Raw genomic sequence first — 19,356 nt, 5'->3', positions numbered from 1 at the left:
TGAAGTCATCAAGTGAAGAACCGACAGGGACTCAAAAGGCAGCATGATTGATTTGGGCCTCTTCGTTCCATTGCAGATTTTGCAGGAGATGCTGTACGGTCCTGATGTTGACTGGTGGGCGATGGGCGTGCTCCTCTATGAGATGCTCTGTGGCCACGCCCCCTTTGAGGCCGAAAACGAGGACGACCTCTTTGAGGCCATTCTCAACGATGAAATCGCCTACCCAACTTGGCTCCCGGAAGACGCAGTGACAATCCTGAAAGCGGTACGTGTTCCCTTGGGTTCGGCACAGTCGTTTCTAGCTTGCACCAGCTTGCTCTGGCTTGGTGCGCGTTGTGAAAGAGAGAGAGATGAAAAAAGGGTGAAGCTGAAAGGGTCCCCAAGAGATGAACTAGTCTGCAGCAAATTCCCTATGAGGAAGGGTTACAACGTTTGGGATTTTTTAAGTTAGGACAAAAAGGAAGGAAGTGGGGGATGTGACAGAGGTGAGCAAATTGTGCATGGTGTGGAAAAAGTGAATAGGGAGATGTTTCTCTCCGGACCTATCCCATAATGCTAGTACACAGGGTCATCCGATGGGGTTGGGGGGACATAGGATTGCTTCCTTAGGTTGATGGAATCATATGACTTTTCACCTGTCCCTGAACATACACATACTCACAAATATTTTCCATGTCACCTTAAAATGTATTGGATTCCTATTCCATTCATTGTTTTTGATGCAAGCAGCTTAGCCAGCAAAATATTATTGAAGAGCATTTATTTTATTTTTTACTGGCTCAGTTCTGACAATACTTTGGTTTTAGAACTCCACGGTGGAGTTTTTATACCACCATTGAGAAATGTTTGTCTGGCAGGAAAACTCCACACGATGGTGGAGGGTTTTTTTGGGAAACACTCCATGCAGAATATCCACACTGTGCAGAGCAGAATTCCTGCACAACCATTGTGTTGTGTGTTATGTGGAGGGCTCCATGGAGTTTTCCGTTGGGTTGAGTTGACTTTTCCCACTGGCTACAGAGTTCCCTGGCAAGAGCGGTGAAAGGAGCAAGTGCCGCTCTAGGAGAGCTGCCAAGATAGGTTTTTTTTTTTTTGCAGCAATGGCTGATGGGATACCATCAAGAGGACCGGGGGAGGAGAGAGGGTGGAGGAACTGTCAATCAAATGTCACAATGGATTTTACTCAACTCCATGGGAGCCCACAGCCACACAACAGTGGAGTTAGAACATGTTGGGTGGGGAGTACCCCCTAACAACTCAACCCTTGAGTGGAGTTTTCACCCTGCGTTGACTAAGGTGTTGTCTGAACTGAGCTACTATCTCACTTTCATCCCACCATTCCTTCAAGGAACTCAACGCTGTGTACGTAGTTCTCTTTCTCTCTCCTTTTCCTGTCTTATCCTCACAACAACCTTGTGAGGATAAGGTGTGTTTGACTTAGAGAGAGTGACTGGATCCAGGTTCCCTAGTGAGCTCTCATGGCCAAGTGAGAGGTTGAACTGGGGTTTCTCCAGCCCGACCGGCTATCCCAGCCTTCACCAACCTGGGGCCGTCCAGATGTGTTGGATGACAACTGGAGGATTATGGAATTGTCATCCGAACAACCATCTGGAGTGGCAGGTTGGAAAAGGTTGGTCCAGACTTTAGAGTAATGTCTAGTTTGGCCCTGAGCAAGACAAATGACCAGATTTAAATCCAGCTAGGCCACTTTAAAAACTTGTAGCACACTTTTCCCACCCCCATGCAGTTTAGTCTACTTATGCTGTTACCAAATTGAAAGAAGAAGTAGAAGAAGAAGCTTCCCAGGAAAGGTTGTGTCTGCTGTTCCCAGTTTTCCCCTCCTTAGAAACCCCTTCGAGGAAGAGGTTGCTCTTTGGGCATCTCTTTGATTCCCCTTTGGGTGGAAGGTCTTGTCTTCCTGGAACTCCCTTGGAAGCGGCTTTGGCAGGGAAGCAACACTGACCTAATCACCCAAGGGGATTGGTTTGGACAGCAGAGCGAGGACTTTTGGATTCTTGATGGGAATTCTCCCCTTCCGTAATTTGTTTTTCATGAACAACTTTTTGCTGGATTTCCAAAACAAATAACATTTCCGTAAGATGGAAAAGTCAATCTAAAATAGCATTGATACATTTATTTATTTTTTTCAAAGTGAAACTTCAAAGGGATATGATTGCCTGGGGAATACACAATGCATTTTGGCTTGGGGGTTTCTACTACCCATTTTCATACACTGGAGGTGCAGTCTTATGGGATGTGGCCTTGATACTCATAAGCCTCTGAACTTGGAGGCTTACGAATATCCAGTGCAAAGCGGGAGGTGTGGCAGGCACAGTGGAGGCTTTTTCACCCTTCAAGCTGAGGCATCACAGACGGGGAGAGAAGGAGGTGGAAGTAGCCTTGGGATATGGTGTAAGCTGGCATCCCCCTCCCCTCCACACCCCACAAAAATGCCCTTTTTACCTTCCTTCCAAGGTTGCTTTTGCAACCTCAGAGTATTTCTACACGAGCAATTTATTGCACGCTCGTATTTGGTCATTCACGGACTTTTGCAGGTCCTTTAGATGACGATGTCAACCTCCAGGATGTCTCCCGCACTTCCTCCGCCCCTTATTCCACTTTTAAAAACACACAGAAATAGTCATCTATTTTAAAATCATCCCCGTGTAAAGTTGGTGTTGCGCTATAATTCCGCAATTAGATGGTTCTGCTTCACGGAAGTGAATGGAGCATGCAGAGAGAGGAAGTGTTTGATTCAGGATGATCAGGGGTCTGGAAACAAAGCCCTATGAAGAGAGACTGAAAGAACTGGGCATGTTTAGCCTGGAGAAGAGAAGATTGAGAGGAGACATGATAGCACTCTTCAAATACTTAAAAGGTTGTCACACAGAGGAGGGCCAGGATCTCTTCTTGATCCTCCCAGAGTGCAGGACACGGAATAATGGACTCAAGTTAAAGGAAGCCAGATTCCAGCTGGACATCAGGAAAAACCTCCTGACTGATTCCATTGTCACACTGCTCTAACAGTCAGGAGGTTTTTCCTCCCTAGGTAACCTACAGTTACCTAGGGAGGTTGTGGGCTCTCCCACACTAGAGGCCTTCAAGAGGCAGCTGGACAACCATCTGTCAAGGTTGCTTTAGGGTGGATTCCTGCATTGAGCAGGGGGCTGGACTTGATGGCCTTGTAGGCCCCTTCTAACTCTGCTATTCTATGATTCTATGATTCAAACCATGTGGCTTCCCATTGGCCGCCTGTAGTTCTGATTGTAATCCCAGAAAGAAAGCGGAAGCAGAAAGCCCCGGTAAGGCAGCGGATGATGATGATGATGATTGACACTCTTAAAGAGGCAGCCAGTGCGGTTCTCTCTGCACTAGCTGCGAGGGGGAGGGAGCACAGATTCCTGGCTCCGAGGTCAGAGCCTTGTCTGACCTTGGAAGCCAAAATATCCGATAATCCTAAATATACCCCACATGACTCTGTGTTGGGGCCATAGGTTGGCTGCCTATGTTTGCATTCTGACTGATATGCACTTGTGACTGCTGCTGCTGCTGCTGCTGCTGCAGCTTCCTCCAAAGTTCATTCACGGGGTCAACAGACTTCCCAGACGTACCATCCCATAAGTGGTTTTTGCTTCCTCCTCATGATGTAAGCTCCAGGGCCCATTATATGTTACAGTTGCGGACATAGATCTGCTTTTTGTGGCTTGAGCCTGTGGTGCTGTGGCAACGTTTAAAAGCCTGTCACCGCGGGGGCTTGCCAATCTCGCAGCTTCTCCCAGCACAATCATTGCCCAGCTGGGATCAGGGGACTGGCTCCATTAATATGGGGCTGGGCCGTGCCTCCCACTCCACTGCGGTATTGCATAACGGGCCGTTTCACGTCCTGAGTTTAAACAGTGGAGGATTAATCTCCTGCTATCCTCTCTAGTAATCAAGAAACTTGGGGACCAAACTAGAAGGGACGGGACCCTATTGAGGGAACGCCTCTCCTTATATATGCCTGCTCGAGACTTGAGATCTGTTGGAGGAGCCCTTCTCTGCATCCCACCAGTGCAACACACACGCTATGGTGGGACATGGGAGAGGGCTTTCTCTGTGGTGGCACCCCCACTGTGTAATGCCCTCCCCTTGCAGGCCCGACTGGCGCCAACGCTGACTTTATTCCGGCGCCAAGTAAAAACATGGCTTTTTAACAAAGCCTTTAATGGTTAAATTCACCTGGCTTGCACACTGTTTTAACTGTTTTAATTGTTTTTAATGCTTTTAAATTATATAGTGGTTTTAACTTGATTAATGGTTTAATTTGTTTTTAGCTGTGTATATTTATTGTTTTATATTGTATGATTTCATCTGTATGCCACCCTGAGATCCTAGTGATATAGGGCGGGATACAAATGTTTTAAATAAATGAATAGTTCCCTATAATCCAGTTCTGAAAGAACTGGGCATGTTTAGCCAGGAGAAGAGAAGATTGAGGGGAGACATGATAGCACTCTTCAAATACTTAAAAGGTTGTCACACAGAGGAGGGCCAGGATCTCTTCTCGATCCTCCCAGAGTGCAGGACATGGAATAACGGGCTCAAGTTAAAGGAAGCCAGATTCCAGCTGGACATCAGGAAAAACTTCCTGACTGTTAGAGCGGTACGACAATGGAATCAGTTACCTAGGGAGGTTGTGGGCTCTCCCACACTAGAGGCCTTCAAGAGGCAGCTGGACAAGCATCTGTCAGGGATGCTTTAGGGTGGATTCCTGCATTGAGCAGGGGGTTGGACTCGATGGCCTTGTAGGCCCCTTCCAACTCTGCTATTCTATGATTCTATGAGTGTTGAGCCTCAGGCCTGTGGGCCAAATGTAGCCCAATAGTGGATGAAATCTGGCCCTCCGGGATTCGCCAGTCTGGCCATGCCTCCTTCCCATTTCCCCTGACTGCCGATAGTTTCATGCCTTCCCTGCTTTCTGCACATTTTCCCCCATTCTAAAAAGTTGGAAGTCCTCTCCGAAGGCTTAGTTGCTAGCCGTAAAGTAAAATAGGCTGGTATTTTTGGCCACTCCCCTTTTGCCTTCAGCCCTGCCCACCTTAAGAGCTTCTCCAAAATTGAATTCGGCCCTCAGGGTGAAAGACGGTTAACGCGCGTATTATAATTCAGTGAGGTGGGTGTCAATTAAAGCCCAACATGGGCAGGTGGAAGAAGGCAGATGGACTCAAGCATCCCAGAGTGCAGGACACAGAATCATGGGCTCAGGTTACAGGAAACCAGAATCCGGCTGGACATCTGGAAAAACGTCCTGACTGTTTGAGCGGTATGACAATGGAACCAGTTACCTAGGGAGGTGGTGGGCTCTCCCACACTAGAGGCCTTCAAGAGGCAGCTGGACACCCATCTGTCAGGGATGCTTTAAGGTGGATTCCTGCATTGAGCAGGGGGTTGGACTTGATGGCCTTGTAGGCCCCTTCCAGCTCTACTATTCTATGATTCTGTGAACTCTCCCCAATCCCCTTTTTTGCTGTTTTTGTCCCGGTAAAATTCTTTGACCCGAAATAACACCCACCAGAAGAAAAAATGGCTTATGCCACATTGTGCTTTAAATTGTCCTCATCAACAACAACAACAACAACAACAACATTATTATTATCATCATCATCATCATCATCATCATCATCATCATCATCCCACCTTTTGCCCAATGCTGGGCCTTAAGGCAGCTTTACAAAATTAAAACATATACAATTAAAAATGTATAAATAGAAATATACAAAAGTTAAAAATATATTAAATACATCCCAATATTAAAACATTTTAAATACATGACAATTTAAAAGGTCCTAGGCGTAGACAGAGGTCCAGATTATTCACCAAAGGCCTGTTGGAACAAGAAAGGTTTTGCCTTCCTCTGAAAGTACATCAAGGAGGGATCTAGCCAGTCTAGATTCTTTGGGACTTTATAGGGTCTTGGTAAAACCCAAATCAGGTGTGGCTGCCAACAGGTCTGGCTGTGCTCTCAGATGGCATAAATCCCCCAAATTCATCTTTCCAGTTAGAGAAGGAATAGTGTCAGAATTTGAGCGGCACTCTTTATGCCCTTCCTTTGGCAGAAGAGATGGGCAAAAGTATCCTGATAATTTTGAGACCTTTATATCAGTCAGTCAGTGAGGTGAATCCTCCTGCTAGAGAAAAGGTGTTAAACGCACCTTGATCTACATCAGGATACCCACTGGGGTTTCCAACATGGTGCCCATGAGCAATACATCTGCAGGCACCCTGCCCCTCCTGATTTTTATTATATTGTCATCCTCATCCTTATAAACTGGGAAGCTGGCATACTGCAAAGCAAAGGGCTTCCTTCCAGAACCACCTTTATTTGACTGCAAAAGAGAGTAGTTTTTGCATTTTGGAACTCAAAAAATACCTCAGCATTGTACTTCGGTTCATGGTCAAGTTACTTTTCTCTTAGTCTCATGAGTTGGGCTTCTGGGAAATGAGTGTTTCGTGACCAGTCATCTCCTCTTTGCCCCTGCCATGGCAGCCATTTTGTGAGAGTGCCCAGGACACTCCCACAAAATATCAAATGTCCCTACCAGTCCAAAAAAGGTTGGTCACCATGCGAGAAAGGCCCAATACCCTGCTCAAAATCAGTTCAACATTTAGGAAATTCCAGAGATAAGTGGTGGTTATTCTACAGAGCCGTTTTCTGAAATGATGGGCATTGTTTTTGTTCAGGTGTGGCCTGTGGATGGATAATATGTTTTTTTGGTTTTTTTATTGACGGTTTATTTAAATATGGAGCCTACCACACCCAACCTCAAAGGCTCGAGGCATGAAAGGACAATTTTAAACAATCCATTATAATTAGATGAGAGCAAATAAAAAGATGTTATTAAAACCTAGCCCAATGTAGCTCCAGACGCTGTGTTGTTAGTATCTGTTTTCAGTCAATTTAAGCCATTCCCACACTGAGCGGTAAAACCGCAACCTTTGGAAGCCAGTGAGGGGCTTTTTTCTCAGCAGAAGACAGTTCTCTATATGCAACAGACTTCATTAAGGCCACTCAGATTGTATCCTTCGTAACAGGAAACAGCACAGGAAGGCGATCAAATCAGACTGCAGTCGAGAAGTTCCGAAAGGGGAGGGTTTTCACTGACTCACAGGGGGCAAAGTGAATGTTTTCTCGAAAACGGGGCGCTTGTGATGCAAGCTGATTTCCTGAATGTCTGCTGAAACCTGGGCTGGCAATGCCAGGGTTATGAATCTAGGAATTGCCATAAATACCGCCCAGCCGAAAGAAGCCATTTGGATATGAATTGTCCCCGAAGAAGAACTGCATTATTTATTTATTTATTTATTTATTTATTTATTACATTTTTATACCGCCCAATAGCCGAAGCTCTCTGGGCGGTTCACAAAAATTAAAATCATCATAAAACAACCAACAAGTTAACAATACAAATACAAAATACAATATAAAAAGCACAACCAGGATAAAACCACGCAGCAAAATTGATATAAGGTTAAAATACAGAGTTAAAACAGTATAATTTAAATTTAAGTTAAAATTAAGTGTTAAAATACTGAGTGAATAAAAAGGTCTTCAGCTGGCGACGAAAGGAGTACAGTGTAGGCGCCAGGCGGACCTCTCTGGGGAGCTCATTCCACAACCGGGGTGCCACAACGGAGAAAGCCCTCCTCCTAGTAGCCACCTGCCTCACTTCCTTTGGCAGGGGCTCACGGAGAAGGGCCCCTGTAGATGATCTTAAGGTCCGGGTAGGTACATATGGGAGGAGGCGTTCCTTCAAATAACCTGGCCCCAAACCGTTTAGGGCTTTAAATGTCAATACCAGCACTTTGAATCGGGCCCGGACCTGGACTGGCAGCCAATGAAGTTGTAAAAGGACTGGCGTAATGTGATCTCGCCAGCCAGTCCCTGTTAGTAAACGGGCTGCCCAGTTTTGTACCAGCTGAAGCTTCCGGACCGTTTTCAAAGGCAGCCCCACGTATAACGCATTGCAGTAATCCAAACGAGAGGTTATCAGAGCATGGATAACTGTAGCTAGGCTATCACTGTCCAGATAAGGGCGCAGTTGGTATATCAGCCTAAGCTGATAAAAGGTGCTCTTTGCCACTGAGTTCACCTGTGCCTCAAGTGACAGTTCTGGATCGAAGAGCACCCCCAAACTACGGACCCGATCCTTTAGGGAGAGTGCAACCCAGTCCAGGACAGGGCAAACATCACCTCTCCGGACAGAAGAACCACCCGCTAACAGTATCTCCGTCTTGTCTGGATTGAGTCTCAGTTTGTTAGCCCTCATCCAGTCCATTACCGTGCCCAGGCACTGGTTCAGAACAGTCACTGCCTCACCTGGGTTTGATGAAAAGGAAAGGTAGAGCTGGGTGTCATCCGCATATTGATGACACCTCAGTCCACATCTCCGGATAACCTCCCCCAGCGGCTTCATGTATATGTTAAACAGCATAGGGGATAAAATAGAGCCCTGCGGAACCCCATGGCTTAGGAGCCACGGCACAGAGCAATAATCCCCCAGCACCACCTTCTGGAATCGGCCATCCAAGTAGGAGCAGAACCACTGCAACGCAGTACCTCCAACTCCCAGTTCAGACAACCTATCCAGAAGGATACCATGGTCGATGGTATCGAAGGCCGCTGAGAGGTCCAGGAGAACCAACAGGGTCGCACTCCCCCTGTCTCTCTCCCGACAGAGGTCATCCCACAGGGCGACCAAGGCAGTTTCCGTTCCAAAACCAGGCCTGAAACCCGATTGAAATGGATCTAGATAATCCGTTTCATTCAAGAGTGCCTGGAGTTGTCCTGCAACCACCCGCTCAAGCACCTTGCCCAGGAAAGGGATATTAGCCACCGGCCTGTAGTTGTTAACATCTTCCGGGTCCAGATTAGGCTTCTTCAGGAGTGGTCTAATTACCGCCTCTTTTAAAGAGGCCGGCACCACTCCCTCTCTCAAGGAGGCATTTACAACCTCCTGGACCCAGCCGGCGATCCCCTCCTTATTTGATGTAATGAGCCACGAGGGGCAAGGGTCAAGCACACAGGTGGTCGACCGGACTTGGCCAAGCACCTTGTCCACATCCTCGGGCCTCACTAACTGAAACTCATCCAATAAAACTGAGCCGGACGGCGCTCTGAACGCCTCTACTAGTGGTGCTGCATTAAGTGTGGTGTCCAATTCATGACGAATCTGAGCGACTTTATCTTCAAAGTGCCGTGCAAACTCGTCACAGCGTGCTACCGAGGGTTCAACTATCTCACGCCCTGGCCCAGAGTGTAACAGGCCACGAACCACTCGGAAAAGCTCCGCCGGACGACACCGAGAAGACGCAATGCTGGTGGAAAAGAACTGCCTCTTTGCCACTGCATCAAACTGCCTCTTTGCCACTGCATCAAAGAGATGCATTTTTATAATTTAGATAAAAAAATATAGTAGATCTCACCATAATGTGGAAGACTGTGGCTAGGCCATACCTGACCCAATAAGCCTCTAGTAGCCAGTGGGGGAAATTGTGGTAGTCATGGCCTAAGGGTACAATACTGCGAACATAACAAAAGCCTAAATAATATTATAAGTCTTTCATTTCTTTCTCAAATCCATATCTCTGTCCTTCAGTGGCCAATAGGTGGAACAGAAAGGACTGTTTACAAAAGAGAAAATAATAACAGAAACATTATTAGCGCCTCTCTTGACATGAACCTCCCCATACATTACTTTCAGCATCCAAGGCCTTCCTCTGGGTGCCTCCTCCAAGGAACGCTTGGAAGGCGGAAACAAGGGAGAGGGCCTTCTTGGTGGTGGCTCCCTCAATTATGGAATGATCTCCCCAATGAGGCCTGCCTGGTGCCAACTTTATTATCTTCTCGGCACTAGGTTAAGACCTTTCCGTTCACTCAGGCATATGGCTGCATATGATGAGTTTTTAATCGGGTCCTGGATTTGTCTTATGGTTGATTGTTTGAAATTGTTTGAGATATATGTCGTCCTTGTGTGTGCTGTTTTTATGTAAATGATTGTACACTTTGTATAATGTATTTTGAATGGGTTTTAAACTTTGTAAAGTGCCCAGAGAGCTTCGGCTATGGGACAGAGTAGAAATGTAAATAATAATAATAATAATAATAATAATAATAATAATAATAATAGTAGTAATAAGTGACTTGCATGTTTGCCTGTTCAAGTGCCAAATTTGGATGGGCAACTGTTCTTTTGGTTCATTATCTATAAACCAGGATTGGATAGGACGACATTTTTTCAAATAGAGAGTGGTACTCTGGCATTGCTTCAAATAAAGGACTGTCCTCTGTAAAAGAGGACATATGGCCACTCTGTCTGCCACTGCAGCCTAATGCTTGCTCTCTCTCTCTTTCTCTCTTTCTCTCTCTCTCTCTCTCTCTCTCTCTCACACACACACACCTATCTCACACACAAACATACAGAAGATTCTCTCTCTCTCTCTCTCTCTGTCTCTCTGTCTCTCTCTCTCTCTCTCTCTCTCTCTCTCGGTATCTATAAAGAGGCTATAACTCTATGCATCACTGCTATCTCACACATAGCTTCATCCCATGTACCTGTTTCCTTCGAATTATCCCCTATAGCATTTAGCTTTCATCGTCTTTGTACCCCTGGCGGCAGCGCTTTGCATACCAGGAAGAGGGTTTAAGGGGTGAAATGTTAAAAAAATATTTAAAAATCAACAGATGACGCAATCCAATTCAAATTTGTTATGCTTAAAGCATCTCCTTAATATCTATTACTGTGCCGATTTTGATGTTTCGATCTTTAAAGCTTATGCAGATGTAAGCATTTGTTAATTTTTTTTTCAAATCCTGCTCCTGCGCCCCAGTGGCCTCTCGGAAAACTAGTGGCTAAATACAGCGAGGCTTTTCCCTTTATAGCACAATTAAAGCAGGCTGCATGGTAGTACTTCACAGTCAAAGCAGATTATAAACTGGAAGGACTTCGGAGTCCTTTGCACGCAGTTTGCAGTGATTGCACAGTATTACCCTGGTGTGATAAAGCTTACAGTATAACAGAGCTTAGTGGTGTCTGCCCCTCACAGGCCTTTGCATGTACATTCTCATAAACGCAGGACATAATTACACCACAGATACAATCTGTTAATAATTGTTCTGTCTTCCCAGGGAATTGATGTCATACCTGGCTAGGGCAGAGAGGCACAGTATATGCCAGTGATCTCTGACAGACAACAGTCAGCACCAACCTACAATTGCTAGGATTCTTGAGGGGGTGGGGGGCATGACAGTGAAAGTGGTGAAAACGAGGTACATGTTTGTTGCATACATCTGCTCCTAATGTAGTGCAAACCAAGAAGTATATGATGGTGTTTGCCCAGGTTTGGGGGGGCGGGATTGTGCTTGGTGAAGATGCCAAAAGAGATTCTGAATACATAAAAAACTGTAAATTCGCTACTTGATATACCAAAATCAAAACAGATCATAAAAGGGCTACTTATTTGCGAAAATTCACATTTTCCCCTGTTAGGCCTGCTTTTACCCAGCTCAGATTTCAAATGATGCCCAAGGAGTATCTGGCTGGAAGATTTTCTAATAGACCTGTAAAAGAGCGCTTTTGCATATGCAAAGCAGGACATATTGAAGTTCGTGTACATTATATCCTATACTGTCCATTATATAATTCGCCCAGGGCTAAATTTATTCTCCCTTTCCAGACCACCTTAGAAGGCCAATCAAGGCGATTTTAAAATTAGATGGCTGTTGGCTGATGTGGACAAATTCATCAGCTATAGGATAGCTTTATTTGCGCTAGCTGCACGAAAAATAAGAGCAGCCTTTCTAAACCATACCACTGTCAAATCCGAAGGGGGTTAAACAGAAGGAATGTTTTAAATCCTGATCATTTTATTATATTCTTGTATTATTGTATCAAATGTTTTTTTTCCTGTTTTATACTGGTGTGTTTTGTGTTTGTATTGTGATGGCCATTGGCTATTAACAATAAACTCTTGAGGAGGAGGTTTTGGAGGGCCCTTGGGCAAGACTGCCCCTACTCACTGTCCTGCTGAGGCTGGAACAGGCTCAGCCTTGGGTTAAACTAAGGGGCCAGCCAAAAGCAAGTCAATAAACAGGCAAAGATGAAAGGCACCGTTTTACTAGGCAAGAGGGAGAGTTGCAGGAGGGAGGTCTGAGGAGCAGCCAAGGTCCAAACGCAGATATGCAGTCATATACAATATGCAGTCCAAAAAGTAGAGCCAAGCAGGAGTCCAAGGTCAGTAGGATGAAGGCTCAGTTATAGAGCAACAATGGTGCAAGGCACTAGAATTGGTAGAAGACGTTGTTTCCAGCAATGGGTAGGCTGATATTGAAGGTTTATAGTGCCAGAACTTCCTGAGCCCCACCCAGGGCTCAGCTGCAGTTCCGTGCAGACCCTCTGGCAAGTGCTTTTCTCATGAGGAGGGCCTTTCTCCCTAGGAGGCATTTTCTGCAAGCAGGCTCTCCTTCGCCTGGCCATGGTCTGAGTCTGTACCTTCAGGCACCAGTATTCATGGGGCCTAGGTAGTGGCTCAGCATCCCCCTCTGACCTGGAAGTAAAGCTTTCCACCTATCAGAGAAGATCTAAAGTCCCCTCCTGAGGGCCCCAGGCCTTCTTGGTCAGCCCTAAGATCCCCTGAAGCATCTTGCTCCCCAGGGACATCTGGCTCAGGACGCTTGAGATGGTTGTCTGAAGAGGATTCCTTGAGATGGGCACATGTCACTCAGTGGGCCTCTCTCCCTGGTGAGTGTGGGGTGAGGGGGCCATAAGTGGTGCAACTAAGTAACTTTAGCCCCTGGACTTAATGTATAAGACCATTTTAGGCCGCCATCTTGTCTTACTTCAGTTCTCTTTTCTCCACTCCTATCCTTTGCAACTGCTTCTACATTCTTGATACGTTAAAGAGGGGAGCAGAACCCTGTTGGCCAACCAAAACAAAATTCAGTGACTGGTACAAAATGTGTACATTTATCTAATTCTATAGATAAATTATTTTGCATATCGTTCATATGGAAAGCGGGGAAGAGAAAGAGAAAGGCCATAATGCGCTTATTGGAAATATAATCTTGGCACCCATGTTGGGTTCTAGGAGTTTTGCCAAGGGTTTCCTGCACACTTCAAACCTTATCTTTGCAGTGAAAATCTGTCTGATTTCTGGATTCCCCCCACCCCCGATTTTTAATCAGCCAAGACGTCGAAGGAGAGAAACACCTTTGTCCAATTCTCCATTGTCTTAGGTGGCTTTGACAATATTATCTGCCTTTCTGAATACAATCATGTGACTAATATTGATCTTATACAATAGTCTATGATGTATATCATATTTGTGATAAGGCACAGTTAAAATTGCAGGAAGAAACATTAACAACCTCAGATATGCAGATGACACCACTTTGATGGCTGAAAGCGAGGAGGAGCTGAGGAGCCTTATGACAAAGGTGAAAGAAGAAAGTGCAAAAGCCGGGTTGCAGTTAAACCTCAAAAAAACCAAGATTATGGCAACTAGCTTAATTGATAACTGGCAAATAGAGGGAGAAAACGTGGAGGCAGTGACAGACTTTGTATTTCTGGGCGCAAAGATTACTGCAGACACTGACTGCAGCCAGGAAATCAGAAGACGTTGACTTCTTGGGAGGAGAGCAATGACAAATCTTGATAAAATAGTTAAGAGCAGAGACACCACACTGACAACAAAGGTCCGCATAGTTAAAGCAATGGTATTCCCCGTAGTAACCTATGGCTGCGAGAGCTGGACCATAAGGAAAGCTGAGCGAAGGAAGATAGATGCTTTTGAACGGTGGTGTTGGAGGAAAATTCTGAGAGTGCCGTGGACTGCAAGAAGATCAAACCAGTCCATACTCCAGGAAAAAAAGCCAGACTGCTCACTTGAGGGAATGGTATTAAAGGCAAAACTGAAGTACTTTGGCCACATAATGAGAAGACGGGACACCCTGGAGAAGAGGCTGATGCTAGGGAAAGTGGAAGGCAAAAGGAAGAGGGGCCGACCAAGGGCAAGATGGATGGATGATATTCTGGAGGTGACGGACTTGACCTTGGGGAAGCTGGGGGTGACGACAGCCGACAGAAAGCTCTGGCGTGGGCTGGTCCATGAAGTCACGAAGAGTCGGAAACGACTGAACGAATAAACAACAAACAGCTGTTTATACGCTGAACTACTACTACTTTCTCATTCTCTCTTACTTTCTCTCTTACACACTCATGCATGCGCACACACACACACATTCAAACTTTTCTGGGGAATGCTGGTTGGTGTCCGGTGTGTGTGTGTGTGTGTGTCAGAAATTTTCATTTCTGTACCACCCAACAGCTGAAGCCCTCTCAGCAGTTCACAAAAATGACAAACCACAGATAGAAGATTATAAAACATAGTACGCAATTTTTGAGATACAAAATTTGAAACAATTTAAACAGCTAAAAAAAAAATTCAGTAAAATACAAGACCTGATAAAACAGCTGAAATAAATGCCCCCCATCATATGCCATTAAATGCCTGGGAGTAGAGGCTATCTTAACCTGGTACCAAAAGGAAAACAGCGTTAGCACCAGGTGTGTCTCAGTGGGGAGATCTTTCCACAGCCAGGTGGCCACCACTGAAAAGGCCCTCTCCCTCGTTGCCAGCTTCAGAGTCTTCCAAGGAAAAGGCATTCCTAAGAAAGCACCAGGTGTCCTTTTTGCTCAACCTATTGGCCACTGAAAGGCAGGGATATCAATTTGAATGATAAATGAAATACTTATAATATTATTTAGGCTTTTGCCATTTTGTCACTATTGTATCCTTAGGCCCTGACTACCACTATTTTTTTTTCTGGCTCCTTCAGGCTTATTGGGTCTCTGATTATCTGGTCTGATGATGTGCCTTGGCAAAACATGAATTGGTTCAAGGTTGTACAGTGCCTTGCAACGATTTCAAAAAAATTGAGGAGCAACAGCTTTCCCCCCTGCCCGACAGTAAATTTCCCATAACAAAAGCAACAGTGTAATGAAGAGAATGAGCAAGAATCTACAATCTAATTGCCCTTGTAAATAAAGAAGAACTGGAGATATCCTGCCGTGAAGCTCATTAAATGAATGGCTTGAAAGAGCAGGAATGGAATTCGCTATAAAGGAAATGAAGGGCAGGGGGAAGAGAGATTCCCTCAAACATCTATTTGCTCTTAAACAAAGGGGAAATGGTTATTTAAACAGAGCAATTATTCCAATTAAGACTTCCTCACTCCTAGATTGGAGGCTGAATATGCTGTAAGCAATTTGGTCTGATTATTATGCAAGTAAAGTTGTGGTTGGTGTGTGTGTGTGTGTGTGTGTGTGTGTGTGTGTGTGTGTGTAGAGAAAGAGGGGAACATTGCTCTTCCTTATATATTTATTATTATTATTATTTATTTATTTATTTATTTATTTATTTATATAGCACCATCAGTGTACATGGTGCTGTACAGAGTAAAACAGTAAATAGCAAGACCCTGCCGCATAGGCTTACAATCTAATAAAATCATAGTAAAACAATAAGGAGGGGAAGAGAATGCAAACAGGCACAGGGTAGGGTAAGCAGGCACCGGGTAGGGTAAAACTAACAGTATAAAGTCAGAACAACATCAAGTTTTAAAAGCTTTAGGAAAAAGAAAAGTTTTTAGTTGAGCTTTAAAAGCTGCAATTGAACTTGTAGTTCTCAAGTGTTCTGGAAGAGCGTTCCAGGCGTAAGGGGCAGCAGAAGAAAATGGACGGAGCCGAGCAAGGGAAGTAGAGGCCCTTGGGCAGGCGAGAAACATGGCATCAGAGGAGCGAAGAGCACGAGCGGGGCAATGTTATTGGTTGGAAAATGGGACAGGATTTCGGCAGGCAAAACCTGTGCTCTGCCACACGACTGGAGCTTCCTCCCAAATGTCGATTGTGCATTTTTCCTTATAACTCCACAAGTTGAAGGGCAAGAGACTTTTTTTAAAAAAATTGTAACAAATGCAGAAAATCTAGGTTGGAAGCCCCAAATGACCTTCTCCTGGGCAGGATCTACACTATGGCTTTAAAATGGTTCATAACAGTAGTGACAACTGTTGGGGCCCAGGACACACTCCATATACAGGTTTCAAAACGGTTTCAAAGTGTCATATCCTGCTTGGTGTCGATCTGGCCCTAGATTCTCAGGTTCAGATGCTGCTTATAAGCAGGACACTAAAGTAGGCTCCCAATGGTCTCCTCACCACCCAAGAATGGCCTTCTCTGCTGTGGCACCCCGGCTGTGGAATGAGCTCCCTAAGGAGGTTCGCTTGGCACCTACATTATATGCTTTTAGACGCCAGGTGAAGACCTGTTTATTCTCCCAGCATTTTAACAGTCCATAAAAATTTTTAACTTGGTGTTTAAAATTTGTAATTTTGCATTGCTGTTTTTATCTGGTTGAGCTTTTATATTGTATTTTATATTATGGTTTTATACTGTTGTTTTATACTTTGAATGTTTTTAATTTTTGTGAACTGCCCAGAGAGCTCCGGCTATTGGGCGGTATAGAAATGTAATAAATAAATAAATAAGAACAAGGGGCTAACCCCCACAGTCGTACCATGAAATACAAGGGTGTAGCCAGGCATCCATCACATGGTGCCTTCCAGATGTGTTGTACAACATGCTGGCTGGGGATAACGGGGGTTAGAGTCCATGCGAAGGCTACCGTTCTGTTCTACGTCTGTCATGATGAGGGCTGAGCATCATTGAGAGCTGCTGGAGCCTGGGTTACAGTTTTCCTCTGTGGATCGAGTCTTTATAGGGTTTGGGGAAGAAAGGCATTGCCTAATGTGTGGTGTAGTGGCTAAAGTGTTGGACTGGGAGTCGGGAGATCCGGGTTCTAGTCCCCACTTGGCCATGGAAACCCACTGGGTGACTTTGGGCCAGTCACAGACTCTCAGCCATCCTAAAGGACACACGGAGCTCTCCCATAGATCGAGGCGGGGGTACCACACAAATGCAAACTCCATAAAATACATATAATTGATTAAAACATATAAAACTAATATATTATTAAAAGCAGCACATTATTAAAAGGCGTCTTAAAATATAGTTGAGAACGTCATTTTCTTCCTTGCTAACACCCCCTCCCCCCCTTTTTTTTTTGCAGTTCATGACAAAGAACCCCAAAATGCGCCTAGGCAGTAGTTCCTTAGGTGGCGAGAGAGCGATCCTTTTGCACCCGTATTTTAAGGACTTGGACTGGGACTTACTGAACCAGCGCCAAATTGAGCCACCATTCCGACCTCGAATTGTAAGTGTTTAAAATATCTGTGAGTGTGTGTGTGTGTGTGTGTGTGTGTGTGTGTGTGTGTGTAGGAACTACCGGCAACATCAGCAACAAAGCCTCTGTACACCAAGGGCTTTTCTAAATGAGCCAATTTATTGCACGCTCATGATTGGTCACTCATGGAAAGTAGCGGGGCTTTTACACAACATTGTCAGTCTCCAGGATGTCTCCTGTGCTTTCCCCACTTTATCCCGCTTTCAAAAAGATCATCAATAACGCGAAAAGGAACATTATTCTAATCTGTTGGTTGTGTGAAAGCTGGTGTAGCGCTATAATGACACCACCATCTAGTAGCTGCAAATTGAAACACACAGAAACATGTAGAATTTGCTGAGGAAGGACTTTCCTCGAATCAAACCATGTGTCAGCCATATAAAGGAGCCCATTGTAATCCTGCAAAGAAACCAAAAGCAGAAAGCCATTAGCAGCAACCACGCCCGAGACCCCCCTGAAATCTGCCACCGGCCCTGTCTGAGTGCACCCTTAGCCTAGATCCGACTCAATTTCTGGAAGATTCAGAGTCTATCCTAGCAAATGCTTTTTGACTGTGGTTGTGTTGAGACAACACGATAGTCAATGGTGGAATAATAATCAACTCAACAGTTGTTTGTCTAGGGGATACGCCCCACACAACATGATAATAATCAACCGTGGTGTGGATTAGGATCAGCGTTGAGTTGATTATTAATCCACACTGTGTTGACTCACTCATCTCCCCCCCCTCAGTCCTCCAGCTAGTATCCCATCAGCCATTGCTGCCGAAAATCTATCCTGCCAGCTGGACTAGAGCGGCAGCCACTGCTTTGACCATGCTTGCCTTGCGACTCTATGGCTGAGGAAATAACCAATGGTACCCTCCATACAACACAATAACCAATGGTGATTCAAATAGCCAACTCTGCACAGGGTTGGTTATTTACGTTGGTTATTTCAGCCAAATAACCAACCGTTAGTTTAAAAAAACCTCCCTCCACACAACAGGATAACCCATGGTGGGCTAAATAACCAACCGTTGACTATTTAAACCATCATGGGTTATCATGTTGTCTGTACCCAGTGAGTCCATGTCTTTCACGCTGCGTAATAATTGGGACACAAAGGAAACACATGGAGGCACCTAATATTTGTTTTATGTTTACATTTGGCAGAAATCAAAAGAGGATGTGAGCAACTTTGATCCTGAATTCTTAAAGGAAGAGCCTATCTTAACCCCCATCGAAGACGGAATTCTTTCCATGATCAACCAAGAGGAATTTAGAAACTTTTCTTATACAGACCCAGAATTAGAGTCTTAGCCACATCTGGGAGTGCTGACTGGCCACTCCAACCGACGAGGAAGGTTGCCTGGAACATGTGTTTGGCTGGAACATCCAGGCAGGCCACTTTCTATTATGCATCACAGGCCAAAGGTGCACAAGCGGAGCACAACTGATTTAATACTGACGCAGAGGGAGTGTCTCTTGGACGTTTTGGAGCATCAAGAACAAACGAACCTCCTTCGTGAAATGGATGGTGTGGAAAGAGGGATTTCTTTGGCTTAGGACGGCCGCTGGATGCTAAACTTTGCAGTGAAGTCTGGGGAGCTTTCGGAAGGATGAAATCAACTCTGAGCCAAACGGATCTTTATACAGCACTGATGTCTTGCAAAGTGTTTCTAGCAAGCACCTTCTGGATACATGGAAACTTTATCAGGGAGATATATCACATGTGGCACTAGCTTGGTCAGAGATTGTTTCCTCCACCTGGGCAAATGGGTCTCTTTGAAACATTTTGGGCTTCCATTTAAAAATATGTTTCATTGTACAAACCGGCAGAAGCAACGAAACGAAACAAACCCCATCCAGCCTCGGTCACATTTTGTCATGGGGTTGTCATGGCGTTCCCATCAGATGCATCCAATCAAGAAAAAAGTGGACAAGGATGAACATCATGATACACTCTTTGATCAGAGGGGTATGCGCGCGTGCACATAGGTTAGCCACTTATGAATTGCCAAAAAAAGAGGTCAAAAGGAAT

The 19,356-nt window shown here is 45.0% G+C and overlaps 1 protein-coding gene across 1 annotated transcript in view; it reads left to right on the top strand.

The window, feature by feature from the left end:
• The window catches only part of PRKCH (protein kinase C eta), a 154,772-nt gene extending 136,033 nt beyond the window's left edge, over positions 1-18,739 (top strand). The window contains exons 12-14 of the mRNA XM_063118234.1: positions 77-265; positions 17,161-17,304; positions 18,489-18,739. Of these exons, the coding sequence (XP_062974304.1) occupies positions 77-265; positions 17,161-17,304; positions 18,489-18,635 (480 nt within the window). The 3' untranslated portion in view covers positions 18,636-18,739. The remainder of the gene's footprint in view (positions 1-76; positions 266-17,160; positions 17,305-18,488) is intronic.
• Positions 18,740-19,356: the final 617 nt, after the last annotated feature.

Source organism: Elgaria multicarinata, chromosome 2 (assembly GCF_023053635.1).
Source record: "Elgaria multicarinata webbii isolate HBS135686 ecotype San Diego chromosome 2, rElgMul1.1.pri, whole genome shotgun sequence".
Classification (NCBI taxonomy): Eukaryota; Metazoa; Chordata; class Lepidosauria; order Squamata; family Anguidae; genus Elgaria; species Elgaria multicarinata.
The sequence above is the reverse complement of the archived record's forward strand: the minus strand, read 5'-3'. Positions and strand labels throughout refer to the sequence as shown.